Source organism: Hyaena hyaena, unplaced genomic scaffold (assembly GCF_003009895.1).
Source record: "Hyaena hyaena isolate Hyena2069 unplaced genomic scaffold, ASM300989v1 scaffold_21, whole genome shotgun sequence".
In the NCBI taxonomy this organism is placed as follows: domain Eukaryota; kingdom Metazoa; phylum Chordata; class Mammalia; order Carnivora; family Hyaenidae; genus Hyaena; species Hyaena hyaena.
Genome location: NW_024080653.1, coordinates 829262 through 844563, shown reverse-complemented (window position 1 = coordinate 844563; position 15302 = coordinate 829262). Strand labels below are relative to the sequence as shown.

The 15302-nt window shown below is 52.8% G+C and overlaps 1 protein-coding gene across 11 annotated transcripts in view; it reads right to left on the bottom strand.

Annotated features, from left to right (window-relative positions):
* The window catches only part of TMEM94 (transmembrane protein 94), a 36671-nt gene that overhangs the window by 14047 nt on the left and 7322 nt on the right, over positions 1-15302 (bottom strand). For 5 of the 11 annotated variants that reach the window (XM_039226242.1, XM_039226243.1, XM_039226245.1 and 2 more), the window contains exons 1-2: positions 828-929; positions 282-401 (exon numbers count right to left, since the gene is read on the bottom strand). In XM_039226242.1, coding sequence (XP_039082173.1) covers positions 282-401; positions 828-914 — 207 coding nt within the window. In that variant the 5' untranslated portion in view covers positions 915-929. Of the gene's footprint in view, positions 1-281; positions 402-827; positions 930-5830; positions 6064-6396; positions 6470-9831; positions 9962-15302 lie in introns of those variants that run through there. The other 6 variants (XM_039226249.1, XM_039226250.1, XM_039226251.1 and 3 more) reach the window with 3 other exon arrangements.

Here is a 15302-nt window from a genome sequence, read left to right as displayed (position 1 = left end):
GGGGTAGTGAGGGGCCCGGGAAAGAGCCTGGACGAGGCCTCCGGCTAGAATCTGGCCGCCTTCCTCCCACACCCGCCTGCCCCTGCCCCAGGCCCCCACCCCCCACCCTCGGGGGCTGCTCTCGGTTGGGCTCCGGAGGCAAGTGCACTCAGGACTTGACTCTGCAAGGCAGCCCCGAGCACCCAGGGCCACAGGACGAGTCACAGGCCTGAGCACGGGCCTCCCACGCCTCTCCGCATCCCACCCAGGCTCTGGGCTCCCTGCAAAGAAGCTTCCTTCACCTTCCACGTGAGACATTTCTTCCGTTCCTTCAGGTGTCCTTCCAGCACCGCCTCCAGCTGCTCCTTCAGGATGCTGAGGGCCTTCTGGGTGGACAGGCCCAGGGCCACGGGGGGCTCGCCCTGGAGGGAAGCAGGAGGCCCTCAGCATCTCTCTGGGGGCCCCCGGGTCACTGCCCAGAGAGGCCTGCCCTCATTCCTCCCCCTGAATCCTCCCTCCTCTTCCTCCACTAGCCCCGGCCCTCAGGGTGTTTGCTCAAACCTCCACCACGTTAAAAATCCCCTACTCCTCAAGGCCAAGTTTAAAACAGAAACAGACACACAACTTTCTCTACTCAGGGTTTCCTAACCCACTTTCCAAGGCCATTAGCATCTCCCGGCCCCTCACCCCTCACCTCCCATCTCCCTCTGCTGACATCTTTATATTTCACAGGCTGAAAAATAGTGTGTTTTTCAGCGGGGAGAGGAGACCTAACAAAGAGATGCTAGCTCTTCATTGTTCCTAGTAAAAGCATTTAGAACCCCCCCCCAACGATATTCTGTTTCCACCATTTCACAGAAGGAAGGATGGTCCAGCATCAGGAAGGACACGATCTCAGACAAAAGACAGCTGCTCCCAGGAATGGGTGCTGTCATGTCACTGAGGGTTCTGGAACAGGGCGTGGGTGGCGGTGGTCCTGGGCAACGCTGGGGACCACCCACGTTCTGTGTGACCCCAGCCTGGCCTCTTCTTATTGATAACCCCATTCCTGGGCTTCACTCCTGGTTTCTCCTCTGACTGGCATTTCTTTCCCGTCCACCCACCCCACAGCCCACCCTAAGACATCTTAACAGATTCATGTAAGTTTCCAGGGCAACCTCAGCCACCATCATTGAGTCACCTATCACTGCCAGGCTTACAATTCCTGAAGTTTACCTCTAGCCTGACCACTGCCCTGAATTCTGCCCTGTTTACTCAACTGCTGTGCTGCTGTTTCACAGGGACGAGGTGTGGATTTGTCTAAAACCCTGGAATGTGGCCCTTCCGGGCCCAGACAGCACAGCTCCTGCAGCGACCCCCTTCCCCCCAGCCCTCCCTCCCCTCCCCCCTCCCCATCTCTGCCTTTTCCAAACCAACTGTGACATCCAGCCAGAGTAGCAGACATCAGATCAACTGACTCCGTTTATCTGTCAAATCAAGCCCAGACTCCAAAGCATGATCTGTGATCTGCCAGTTTCTCCAGCCCCTTTCTGGCATCTCTTCCACCCCTGACGCAAGCCACGCTCTTCTAGCTCATGGCTGAGTACCTTTCTGTGTTTTCCTACCAACAACACACCACCTGCCCCAGACAATTCTTACTTCCCCTTCAAGACTCAGCTCAAATATCATCGGCGCTGGGAAATGTTCCCAAAACCAAGGGCTGCACTTACGGGAGAGGTCTGCATTCCAGTACCACCCTAGGCAACCTGGCTCACAGTCTGTGTCATGGAGAGCTGTCATTATAGATTTACTTGTCTGGCTCTCCCACATGGCTGCCAGTTCCTTGAAAACAGGTACTGAATTCTTCCATCTCCACCCCCCTGGCAGCCAACTGCTAAGACTGGGCCTGGCACACGGCAGCAGCTCAGGGAACCCTTGCCAAATGAATGCACACATGACTTCATGGATCCCAGGGACATCTCCATCAGGGGTTGTCAACCCGGGGTCTCTAGCAGAAACACCTACAGCTTCTAAAAAGGTGGGTGTCCAGGTCCCACCCCACATGCATTGAATCAAAACTTTGGGAGGTGAGACTGATGCACACATTGAACCTTATGCACAGATTCCTTAGGTTGGGGGTCCTGGGAAAGGAGGGCCGGAGGAGAAGTGGGCCTTTCCCAGGGCCATCCCAAGAGCACCAGTGTGAGCTCCCACCAGGAAAGGTTCTCCAGCGAAAGGAGCAAAGCCCTAGACTTGGGGCATCAAGAAAGGTTATCTGCTGAGTTCTGCCCAAGGGTGGCGGAGCTGTGACACTCGGGTCGCCTTGGCTCCATCGCCAGCCCTCTCCTTGGCAGCCTCGCCCCTCACAGGACACACATCTCCATCACTAGAAGGGGCTAGGATCCCCCTTCTAGTCAGTATCCCCTGGATGCTAGACCCACCCTGGTGGGACCCACCTGAGTGGAGCCCCCACACTGGCCCATCACCAGCTTTCTCAGCCCGAGAAACGAGGACGGGCTCCAGAGCAAACCTGGCCCCAAGACTTCCCAGATCCCTTGCCTAAATCTCCCCTAATCCCCACTCTCCATGCTGGCTTTGGGGGATTATGAAGATAAGAGCTGCTTCTTCCCAGAGGGGATAACTGGGTATTTCAGCTCAGGAAGAAATGGCCCTCCGGGCAGAGGGCCCGTACCCCAGCGTGGGTAAATACTATACTCCAGAGCCTCCACCTCCCTCTGGCAGAGCTCCTGGGGCCTTCCTGAAAAGCCGTGGTCCAGGACAAATGAGTGTCAGGTAAGGCTGAGGTCTGTACATCTTCCTGACGTGGAAGGGAAGAAAGTCTCCTGCACAGAACGGGGGGGGGGGGGGGGGGGGGGGGGGGGGGGGGGGGGGGGGGGGGGGGGGGAAGGAAAAGGGGACCAGAGGCCTTCTCGTGCCTAAGGGGCTAGCCCAGGAGTGATGCCTGCTCCGCCCAACCCAGGGAAGAAGAGGATTTGTAAAGGCACAGCCACTGTCCACAGGACCTCCCACACCACCCTCTCCCCCTGCCCACTTCTCCCCCAGGAGCTTTATGAGCTCCCTCTCTGCAGGGGGGGACGTGAAGCTTCCCCAGGCGGACTTGCCAGAGCCAGGCCTCCAGAAACCCTACAGTGAGAAAACCTCCCAGAGGCAGGGGTGGGCTGGCCTGCAGAGGTAGAAAGGCTGCCCGGTCAGAGAGATGGAGGTTGGGCAGGACAAGGCGGGGGGGGGGGGCCTGGATAAATCCCAGGGGGCTGCAGGTCACGTGGGGTCAAACTGCTGGGTCTGGGGTGAGGACCATGCTCAGGAGGGCAGGGAAGGGGTAAGAGGAGCTGCCAGGGTGACACCCCCTCCTCCAGCCAGGAGTTTAGACCTTGGACACCAGCAAGTCCCCTCCGCTTGCCCTGTGGCTGTTCTGACATCCGCTGCCTCGGTCCAGGTGCCCCCCCAAACCCAGGGCCTCCCATTCCACAACCCAGAAACCGATTCCTTCTTTCTCTCTGCCCCCGGGGCTCCTGGGACCTGCACACTGCTGCTCTCCAGGCGCCTCCAGGGGTGGGAGGCAGGGGCCACGAGGCAGCCGATGCTCCCGGGGCAGGGCCAGCAGAGGCCTGCGGAGCTGACTGTGTGCGTCTGCCCACGCATGTGGGGTCTGGCCAGGAACACCAGCTCCAGACTGGCGATTAAAGAGAGCACAGCAGAGGAAAAGTAGCCGTTCTGTAATTACACGCTTCCCGAAGAAAGCGCCTGCCCGGACAGGTAGGCCCTGGGGCGAGGACACAGCCTTCTGGGGCAGCGTCCTCTGCCTGGCCCCAAACCACACTAGTCTAAATGTCGCGGCCCCTCACTGCCATGGAACGGCAATGCCTCACCCTGTCTCCAGCAGGGGAGTCCCAGTTACAGGTAAAACCACTGTTTTCTCTCACTGCGCTTTCCCCGCTGCAATGTGAGAGCCAAAGCAGAGGAACTTGGCGGAACTCGGGCGTTTTCAAGGGAAATTAAGAAAGAGCCATGCGTGAGCTGGCTCTGCTGGCCTTTCTCAATGCACGAGTGAGGCTGGGCACCAGTGGGGAGCTGCACACGGATGCATATGGTTGGTTTGAGAAAGAAGAACCCGACTCGTACACATACCACCTGATGGTCTGCTCTTCTTGCCCACAGGGCCAAGAAGGGTGAGGAAAGCTGCCCCCAGCCTTAAGAACCCACAGGGAGTAAGAGACTCTTCCTGCTTCCCAGATGCTCAAAATCTCCCACCCCGCCCCACCGCCAGACCCTCCCAAGATATTCCTGGGGTGAGGAGGGATGGCTGGTCGAGATCTCTACACCAGAGAGATCTACACTTACACTGATGCTTGATGCGTGGAAACAACTCCATCCCACTGCTTTAAATGCTCAGGCTCAGGGGCGCCTGGGTGGCTCAGTCTGTTAAGCATCCAGCTTTGGCTCAGGTCATGATCTCACGGTTTGTGGGTTCGAGCCCCATGTCAGGCTCTGTGCTAACAGCTAGCTCAGAGCCTGGAGCCTGCTTCAGACTCTGTGTCTCCCTCTCTCTCTGACCCTCCCCTGCTCACACTCTCTCTCTCTCTCTTTCTCTCAGAAATAAATAAAACATTAAAAAATAAATAAATAAATGCTCAGGCTCAGGCTCAACTGGACTCAACAGAGTAGCTCGAACCCCTCGGAAGCCCAGGCTCAGGAGATGCTGACCACAAATGCCCCTCATGAGCTGGGCTTCTCCTGCCTGTTCCCTCATCAAAGGGGGGACACGGGGAGCGCATGGGGATTTAAAGGAGCAGAAGGGTGGGGAAAGGAGCTATCAAATCAGAACTGTAAAAAAACTCCGCTACTGAACAGGACCAGCTGTTCAGCGGGGCGGACGCTGGGCATCTGGGTCAGTCAACGAGCCTTTCCAGAGCCAACACCCCTAAGGGCTCCCGTGCCACCTTGGTCAGGTTTCTCAGGTAGCCCAGAGCCACAAGCCCCTGGCCCCCAGCCCTGGTCCTTACAGGGCTCCTCATAGGTCCACACGGCCTGCTCTTTCCCTTCCCACTCCACCTATCTCCACCTATTTGGGGAGCTGAATCCAGGTCCCAGAGGCTCAGGTAGAAAGGTTACAAACATAAACAGCAGCCCTTAGCCTTGACAGCAGCAGATAGCCACTAATTAGAACTAGCTGGCCCCTGAGCAAGTCCCCAGGTCACAGCTTTCTTGGCCAGTGCAGGTGGCGAGGGGACCCACATAGTGCCTAAATCACTGAAGCCAGGGGAGGGGGGGCATTTTTAGTAGCCATGATAAATCTCTTCTGAGCTTGGCCAGACATAAATCAGCCTTGTCTTCAGCCAGGCAAAGCAAAGCCTCAAGCTTCTTCCTCTTCCGGGCACATGCTGACCTTGGCACTTCAACCCGTCGACCCACCTTCTTTCTCCCGTGGCCCCCCAGGAAGAAATCAGCCTGTTCCTGGTTGCTCCTACCTCAATGACCCGTGTGATCCGGGGGGGAAAAAAAAAAAAGCCCCCTTGTGGGCCCCACGAAGGGTTGGCATCCAGGGCTTCCTGTCGCCTGTGCACAGAGACCCAGGTCCCAGCATAACTCAACAGGACGTCGCACTAGAACACCCGGCCCCAGTCCTGCTCTGGGCGACCTGGGAGCCTGGCTGGCGGCTCCCTAGACACACGGGCATTGTGGCTCCCATTCTCAGCCTCCTTCCTCACTCCCAGCGACCTCATAATCTGAGCCGCCTCCGGTTCGGCACCCATCTTCAAGACTTGCGCAAACTGCTGAGCCAAAGCCGTGTACCCAAAGCAGAGAACAAGGCGTTTGTAACAGAAATATAAAACCAAGTTGGCATACTCACTTTGGTGCATTTGCCCTGATGGGGCATCCATAGCTCTGTCTGCTTAAAGAGCATGGGGTAGAGACTGAGTCACAAGAAGTCAACTACAGAACTTCCAACACCACCCTCAAGGAGAGGGGAGAAGAGACAGGAAGGGGGAGAGGGAGAGGGTGAGAGGAGCGAGAAAGAAAGGAGAGGGCTGGGGAGCCGGAGCCGTGCTGCAGAGGAGAGGATCCGTGCCTGCTGATTAATTCAGCCTATTTCCAGTCACGCTGCAGATTTAGGGAGGGAGGAGGAGGCAGTGCTGCAACAGCAACGTGGGAGGGAGGGAGAGGCGAGCAAGAGGGAGGGAGGAGCCGGGCTGAGAGGAGAAAGTTTGTAGATGCTCTGCCGGGTGCCCAGGAGCTTGGCCCATTAATCAGAGGCCACCGAGGGGTGAGCGGAGGGGCACCCGCGGCCAACGGGCTGTGCACGCATGGGGAGGAGAGGCCGTGCAGGAGATGGCTGCTGGGACCTGGGGGCAACTGTGGCACCCAGGGGTACCTGGACTCTCTCCCCAGACCACCTCTCCTTGGCCCCCAACTCACTGGACAAGGTAGGCGCCCGCCATCCATGAGAGCTCCCCTAAATCACTCAGAGATGCCCCGTATGGAGCCACGCCAGCAACAGCTCTTCCCACAGCTCTAGCTGCAGGAAGGAGGGGAGGGGGGACTTGCCAGTTATTAATAGCAGCACATCTGTGTTCAGGGGAAGGACGGGCCATTGAGAAGCCTGGAGCAGTGGCTTCCAAGAGGCAGAGGAGGGGGCTGGAATCGGGCAGAAGAATCCAGGGGAAGAATACAGCAGAAGGGGGAGGAGCCAGTAGACAGGAAGGGCTTCTGAGGATTCCAATATCTAAGACCCAACACCCTCCCACCAGGTTGGAGCAAGGGACCCCAACAGCAGAGATCGGCCAGCCGCTGATAAACACGCAGTCACATTTAGACACACCTGCCAAAGAGCTTCTGGGACAGGGGACCCCCGTGGACACGGGGCCTTATCTCCCAGCCAGTGACCTGGGGCTCCATGAGCGCTGGGACCCCGAATTTGACACACAGGCAGCTCTCAGCACAGACCCCCAAAAGCCTTGGGAGTAGTAGACTGCAAACTTCTTGCTGTCGTCCGGGCCACCCTTAGGAAGGGGCTGTAAAATCCCCAGGGCGAAGAAGCAGCCCAACAGGTCGGATAACTAGAGAGCCTGAGCATTTTTCTCCAGGGCCCTGTTTCCTAGACAACATGAACAACATCATCTCCACCATCTCCAGATGCCGGGAGGAGAGGAGAGAGCCTCAGCTGAGTTCAAGTCCACCTCTCCCCTCGTCCCCTTCTCTAGCACAGCCCCCTCCCTGCCCCCCCCCCCCCCCCCCCCCCCGCCCCCAGCCAAATCCCGATCTGACTAGGAGCAGAAAAGGAGGGGCCGGGCAGTCCAGAGGCTAAGGGCAGGAAGTCTCCACGAGGTGTAGGCCCAGGGGAGGAGGAGGCAGCAGTGCAGTGGGCTGCAGCCTTAACAAACCGCCAGGGAGAGACTGGTGTCCCCCTGTCCCCTGCTCCCAGGAGACCCCTCCCCTTAGCTTTCTACCAGGGCCCTGCTCTGTGGGTACCACAACTAAGCAAACCCCCTCCCTGCTGTGCGATAGGCCCTGGAAAGAACAGCTCATAGGGTCTAACCCAGCAGCTCAGTGGGACCCCAGCGCAGCCCTCTCCCATCTCGTCCCCCTCCTACGCTGCCCACCTCAGCAAGTGAAAAGGGAGGTGCTGCACCCAAGAAACGGAAGCCCAGATGCTCACTGCCACAGCACCTCCACCACAGTGGACCGGGGACAGAGGAGATAAGGTTCTGACCGGGACAATGAGACCACCGGTAGGTCGTGAAGGGGGGAGGGGGAGCAAAAATTCAACCAGCAACAGCCAAGCGGATCCTGGGCCACAGCCAGGGAACGACAGGCCCTTCCCATCAACTTCCGCCATCCAGCTCTCTTTGTTCCCACGCCTCCGAGAAGCCCTGACTCTTGGAGGCCACCGGGGGCTGATCTTTACAAGCCCATGTATCCAACTCACAAGGCAAGTCTGGTAGAAACCATGTCCAGTTCTGTGTCTTAACTGCTTGTACTATCAGTTCCTCAGCTGGACTGTAAGCCTCTCCAAGCCAGGGGCTACCTCCCCAGGGCCGGGAGTGTCACCGACCCAAAGGAGGTATTCCATGAATGTGGCTGATGATATTTCTAGTACAGGAAGCATCTCTCCGGAAGGCCAAAGGTGAGGGTAAAGAAAAATTCTCTAGGAAAAATGGCCCTTGAGACTGAACCATCTTGGGTTCTCAAGCGTTCTTACTCAGGCTGGAGAGAGAAGCCAGCCCACAGGCTGGGTCACAGAACTGCGTTTCCCCAACTCACTACAAACCTGGTGTTTCAGCAACAGGCTGGAACCAGAGGACAACACCGTCCTCTGCCTCAGCCTCACTCAGGCAAGCCACCACATCACACAGTATCAAAGCTTCTAGGGGGTGCTTCCCTGGAATTGAGCGGTACACAGCTCTTGCAACTGTACACAGCAGCCTTCCACCTAGGCTAGGAGAGAAGCAAATGTACCTTTCCCTCTGTGCCAATCCTACTAGGATAGACCCCTGTAGAATAGCCAGAGGCATCTGTGAACAGGACGCTGAACATACGGGCTTCAAGTTCAGGCCCACAAGCCTGTTCCACAGCTGGCCCAGAGGCATGTGAAGCCTGGACGAGTCAGCAGTCAGCCAGGCTCCACCAGGGACCCACCGTGTGGACCCACAGCTCCCTTTCTAGACCTTCCAAGATCTCTCTGGCAGGAATATCACTATCCATAAGTTCAAGTTGATAAACATTTCCTAAGCCCTGGCTGCATGCCAGGATCTGTGCTAGGAGCCAGGGACACCGCAGTCAAGAGGGACAGACAGATCGTTTCAATGCCACGTGACAGGCACAGTGGCAGAGGGACTGTGACTGCTGGAAAGAGGGTCCTCTGGAGGGGAGGGAGGACTTAGCAGGAGAAGGTGATGGCTCTTGAAGAAAGAAGAGCACGAGTTTGTCAGGAAAAAAGTAGAAGCCTAAATGTGGACGGTGTGCCCAAGCATTACCAGTGCTAAAGGCCAAGGCGGGGGAGACTGGGGACACCAGGCCAGCAGGCAGCAGTGGATTACGGACGGCTGTGCCCACCACACTGAAGGATTCAGCAGGGGGCGTGGAGTCACTGGTGACTTTTAAGCAGAAGGGACAAAAGGCCATCTCTGTGTTTGGATACCTTTCTCTGACGGCAAGTGGAGGAAGGAGATCAGGGACAGAGGGACCCGTGGGAAGCTGACGCAGAAGTCCAGGCGAGAGACGGAAGGACCTCTGCTGGGGCGGTCCTCGTCACGGGAGAGGGATATCTGACTGATGGCAAACCGATGCCGGGAGAAGGCAGTGTACCTGGAGGCTGGGGGGTGTACCTGCGTCAGGCTAGGAGGAGGAAGGGGGGCCGACCCCGCGGATGCCGGGGCCTCCTGGCTGCTCACCTCCAGCTGGTTACGCAGCTGTGTTTGGAGTCTGAGTGGGGAGCTCTTCCCTGACCACAGACAGGGTGCCTGACAGTACTCGACATGGCTCAGCAGGTTGGGGCAGAGCCCCAGCAAAGAGCAAACAAACGAAATTACACACCCCTGGGCAAGAAGTGGAAGGCTGGCTTGGAGCCAACCCAAATCAGAAACCTGCTCCCATGCCGCTGCGCTAACTGGTCTACACCTTGTCCTCTGCTCCCAGCTCCTAGCTCCCGGAGCTCTCCCCAGCCCAGCAACAGCACCCTCTCAGAGTGGGGGTGGGGGGGTCATCAGCCCATACCCCAATCCTCAGAGCCACACACACCTCTCACTTTTGGTTTAAAGCCCCCCAGTGAGGATCCCCCCAGGCAAACACAGGTAGGGAGAGTCCAATGGAGACACACAGACAATACCCATACGAGGATCGAGCATGGCCTACCGCATGCTTCTCCTTCAGATCCATGGGCCCAGGCTACTGCAGGCATGCCCAGATGAGTGTGGTCACCCCCAAAAGGAAGGCTCCTCCCCAGCATGTACAAGGTCTAGTGACTCTGTCACGGTCACGGCATCTGGGGAGAAAGGCAGAAGAGATCCCATGAATCCAGGTTATTGAACGATGGTGTCGTTTATACAACAGAGCGCCACGTGGGAAAGACTTGACCCCTGGGCATCAGAGTTCGGCCAGTCCTGCCCAGGGCACTCTGCAGGGCTGAAATTTCCTCTCCCTGTGCCCTCATTTTCAAAGGCACATTACGTTTTGCTCCACATGTACTCTTACTCGCAGATTTCCGGCAAACAGGAAAAACCTTGGTTTCTCAGCTTTTTAAAAAGTGAAGATTAGGGGAGCCCAGCTGGCTCAGTTGTGAGTTCGAGCCGCACGCCTGGTATAGAGATTACTTAAATAAATAAAAACTTAAAAAAAAAAAGATTAGGGAAATTCATTCATTCATTCATTTTAAGAATAAATAGGGGCGCCTGGGTGGCTCAGTCGGTTAAGTGTCCGACTTCAGCTCAGGTCATGATCTCATGGTTCGTGGGTTTGAGCCCCGCCCGCGTCAGGCTCTGTGCGGACAGCTAGCTCGGAGCCTGGAACCTATCTTCGGATTCTGTGTCTCCCTCCCTCTCTGATTCTCCCCTGCTCACGCTGTCTCTCTCTCTCTCTCAAAAATAAATAAAACACTGGGGCACCTGGGTGGCTCAGTCAGTTAAGCATCCGACTTTGGCTCAGGTCATGATCTCACAGTTCGTGGGTTTGAGCCCCGCGTCAGGCTCTGTGCTGACAGCTAGCTCAGAGCTTAGACAGAAGCCTGTTTTAGTTCAGATTCTGTGTCTTCCTCTCTCTCTGACCCTCCTCTGCTCACGCTGTCTCTCTCATCTCAGAAATAAATAAAACATTAATAAATAAATAAATAAAACATTTTTTTTAAAAAAGAATAAATAAAAGTTAGAGGGTGCCTGGCTGGTTCAGTCAGTAGAACATGCAACTCTTGAGATCAGGGTCGTGAGTTCAAGCCCCACATTGGGCATGGAGCCTACTTAAAATTAAAAAAAATTTTTTTAAACAAATAAATAAATAAAAGTGAGCATTAAGGTAAACCAGAACCCCCCCCACATGCACACAAACATGCCCCCACACATACACACATGCCCACACATACATGCCCACACACGTGTCTACACACATATGCCCACGTGTCATGTAGCCCAACCTCTCGTGTGCTTTGCTGACAGAGCAGCGTTCAACAGGCACTCGGGCACATACCCACCAGGATGGGTGATCCAGTCTCGATGGCAATCTGGGAAATGAAGACTGGCCCTACCTCCCCACACAACCCCTGACTGTCACCCATCCGTGCTGGCAGCCGGCAGCCTGCAATGGTTTCAGACCAGGGAGTGTTTGGGTAGCGTGCCACTGAGTAATCTGGTTTGGTGCCCAGCGACTACTTGTGGAGAAAGCACCAACCTGCTGACTAGGGTGGTTCTTTCTGGGGCCTGTAGCCAAGCTTTGTCTGAGCCCAGGAGAAATGATCCATAAAAGAGCTGTCTAGAAACAATAAAAAAGCTGTGTCCAGAGGACCCTGGCAGGGAGGCCTAGGCTCTGCAGCCACCATCTCCACCCCAAGATCCCATATGATTCCTTGCAAGGTGGCACCAGGGCTGATCTCACGTGCCTGTGCGTGCGCCCCTCTCCCTACACCTGCCTTTGCACCCGGGGGCTGTCAGAGCTGAGTGAGCCAGCACCAGAGGGTCAGAGACAGACAGTGGAAGCGGCCTCGCAGTGCAGTGACATTTGGTCCTTAGCAGCCAACTGAAATGGGATCCTGAGAGGCTGATTCCACGTCTCCCCAAGGTCGCTCTGACTCACGGAGCACAGGCCCTGTTTACCAGTGCGGCGCAAGCTCCCCATGCGCCCCGTCCCAGCAGGGGCTGGATGAGGTAGTCGCCACACAGAGCAAGGCACCAGAAGCCAGATGGGGATTGTGCTTAACTCCTTCTGCCAACACGATGAGAGTGAAATGACTCTGCGGCCAGCTGGAACCACAGTTCGGAGAGGGCAGCCAGGAGCGGGACGTTTTTCTAAGAGTCTCTGTTTTCCCATCACTCCATATGTGGGATTCTGGGAAAGAGAGGTCCTCAACTGCCTGATCTGAAACCAGCAGCTAGATCCTTAAAGGGCCAGTTCTACCCCCTCGTCCAATGTGAGAGAAAGCACAGACTTCAAAGCCAAATACCCCTGGTTCAAATCCTGGCTCCAACATATATCAAATGCCAAATGACCGTGGCAAATTACTAGTCTCTCTGAGCCCCAGGGTCCTTGTTCATAGAATGATGGCTATTTCACAAAGAAGCAACAAAAATTACATAAAATATTATATGCAAAGGGTTTAGTACACTATTTAGCATATGGTAGGTCTTAATAAATACTTCCACTGCTATCACCAGGAAACAAGAAATATGAACAAGATGCTACCTAGATGAAGAATAAAGACTCAAAAGTAAGGAGAAGAGGTGTACCTGGCTGGCTCAGTCAGTAGAGCAACAACTCTTGATTTCTGAGTCATGAGTTCAAGCCCCACACTGGGCCTAGAGCTTACTTTTTTTTAAAAAGCAGGAAAAAAAATTAATGAAAGGCATAAAGATTGTAAAGAAATATGTAAAACTGTCTTTATTTGCAGAAGACTAGATCATATATGAAAAAATTCTAAGGAATAGAACATATAAGCATGCAAGGTTACAAGATACAGGTCAAAATACAAAATACAAATATAAATTAAATTTCCATATCCTATAAATAAATATAGGAAAATGGAACATTTTAAATATCACTTACAACAGCACCAAAAAAAAAAAAAAAAAGAAAGAAAGAAAACCCATAAAATACATTTTATGTTTAAATTTAAAAGGTTAAAAGGTTATCCCTTTTAAAATATATATGTAAGGGGCCCCTGGTTGGCTCAGTCAGTTAAGCATCTGACTTCACTTCAGGTCATGATCTAAGAGTCTGTGGGTTTGAGCCCCACATTGGGCTCTGTGCAGACAGCTTGGAGCCTGAAGCCTCCTTCAGATTCTGTGTCTCCCACTCCCTCTGCCCCTCCCTTGCTTGTTCTCTCTTTCTCTCTCAAAAATAAGTAAATAAACATTTAAAATTATTATATATATATGTATACACACACACACACACACACACACACACACACACACACAAAGGTCTGTTCTGTTGAGAGAAATTCAAGACCTAAATAAATGGAGAGATATACCATGTTCATGGATTGGAAGACTCAATACTAACATTTAATGTTTAAATAATTAAAATTAAAATGTATATTAATATATTCGTGTTTATCAATATTAATATACATACACATCTTATTGGAATACCTAAAATGAAAAAGACTGACAACATTTAGTGTTGGTGAGGATATGAACCCATAAATTGCTGATGGGAATGTAACATGGTACAGTCACTTTGGAAAACATTTTGGCAGTTTCTAATAAAGTATACCCTCACTATATATCCCAGTAATGAAAACATAGTTCCTCAAAAAGAACTGTATACAAATGTTCATAGCATCTTTATTCAAAAGAGCCAAAAACTGGAAACAACTCAAATGTCTGTTCACCCATGAATGAACTGTGGTATATCCATACAATGGAATCCTGCCCAGCAATGAAACAGAAGGAGGAACTGATACATACTACAATGTGGCTGAATCTCAAAAACATTTGCCGAGTGAAAGGAGCACAAAAGAGCACATAGCATATGATCCTATTAATATAAAATTTAGAACAGGTGAAAAAAATCTATAGTGACAATAAGCAGGGGAGGAGGTACATAGAGTCATGGGGAGGGAAAGACTGCAAAGGCACAGGGGTCTTTTGTTCAATATCTTGACTGTGGGTGGCAGTTACAAGGGTGTATATTTTTGTCAAAACTCTTTGAACTACATACTTAAATAGGTGCACCCTATCTTGTAGAAATATTGCACCAGTAGAGGTGAATTCTAAAAAGTAAGATGGGATCTGAGATCCAACTAAACCAGCTCTACCAACCTGTAAGATGCCTTGTACACGCAAGATTTGGTGGATGTAAGAGGGAAAAACATTTAACAAGTGCCTACTGTATGTAATAACTGTATACATTTACTAAGTGTAAGGAATGGTCCTGCTTTGACAAAAGTATAAGATATGGTCTCTTCCCTAGAGGGATTTATACTATAGCCAGGTTTCAAATATTATGAGAAAATATAACTAAATATTCACGTTGGCATTGAAATACTAAATGAGAATTGCAAATGGGGGCTGGGGAGGCCAGGGATCCCTTCCTGTGAGAAGCCAAAGGCCTAAACAACGCACTAAGGAAAGCTTAAGGGAGAGAAGAGGGAGAACAACAAGAAATCTCAACAAAGGTACCAAGGAAGAAATGCACAGAGCCTTTTTGGAAGATGGCAATCTGAGCTGTTCAATTAGAGCAGAAGACCTGAGTAAGAGAGAAGAAATGAAGGGCCACATAGAGAGGGGAATCAGGGGCCGAAATGCACAGGTGCTTCAAGGCCAAAACAAAGTGACCCTGGGAAGTTACTGAAGGTTTCTGAGCAGGTCCCAGTATTTTAAGAGGGTAGAGAACGGATCAGAGGGGGAAGGGAAAGAAATTACAGGCAGAAGAGGTAGAAGAAAATTACAGTAATTTTGGTTTGTTATGACGAATATCTAGACAAAGGCAGCATGGTAGCCATGGAAACAAAGGGATAGTTGCTTCCCGCTGCCAAGTTCAGATCCAGCACCAAAAAGAGCTAAGTGTGTGCCCAAGGTTCAGGTTGAGAGCGAGCTGAGGAGTTGGCTGTCCTTCTAATCCCTTCCAGTACTATCTTCATTATACTCTAGCCATACCCAACACCCAGAAAACACAATGTGGGAGACTTGTATTCAGCTGAATAGCTGCGCCCGAAGGCACTAACTGATGATGTTCAGCTGGAAGGTTTTTAATAACAAGCCTCAGGGTTCTATTCTTGGTGGCGTCCTAATCAATATTTTTATCAATGACTTGGGTGAGGAAATGGATGGTGCACTAATCAAATTCTCAGATGGCATAAACCTGGAAAGGAGATCAAAGTCAAGATCCAAGAAGCCCTCAACAGGCTGCTCCTAACAGATTCAATTTAACTGTAATAGATTCAGTATTATGTCCTATGCTTAGGTTCAAAACCTATTGTATAGGGGCGCATGGGTGGCTCAGTCGATTAAGCGGCTGACTATTCATTTTGGCTCAGGTCATGATCTCACCATTCATGAGTTCGAGCCCTGCGTCAGGTTCTGTGCTCATAGCCATGGAGCCTGCTTCGGATCCTCTGTCTCCCCTCCCTCCCCGCCCCCTCTCTCTCAAAAATAAATAAAGGTCAAAACCTAGTGTGT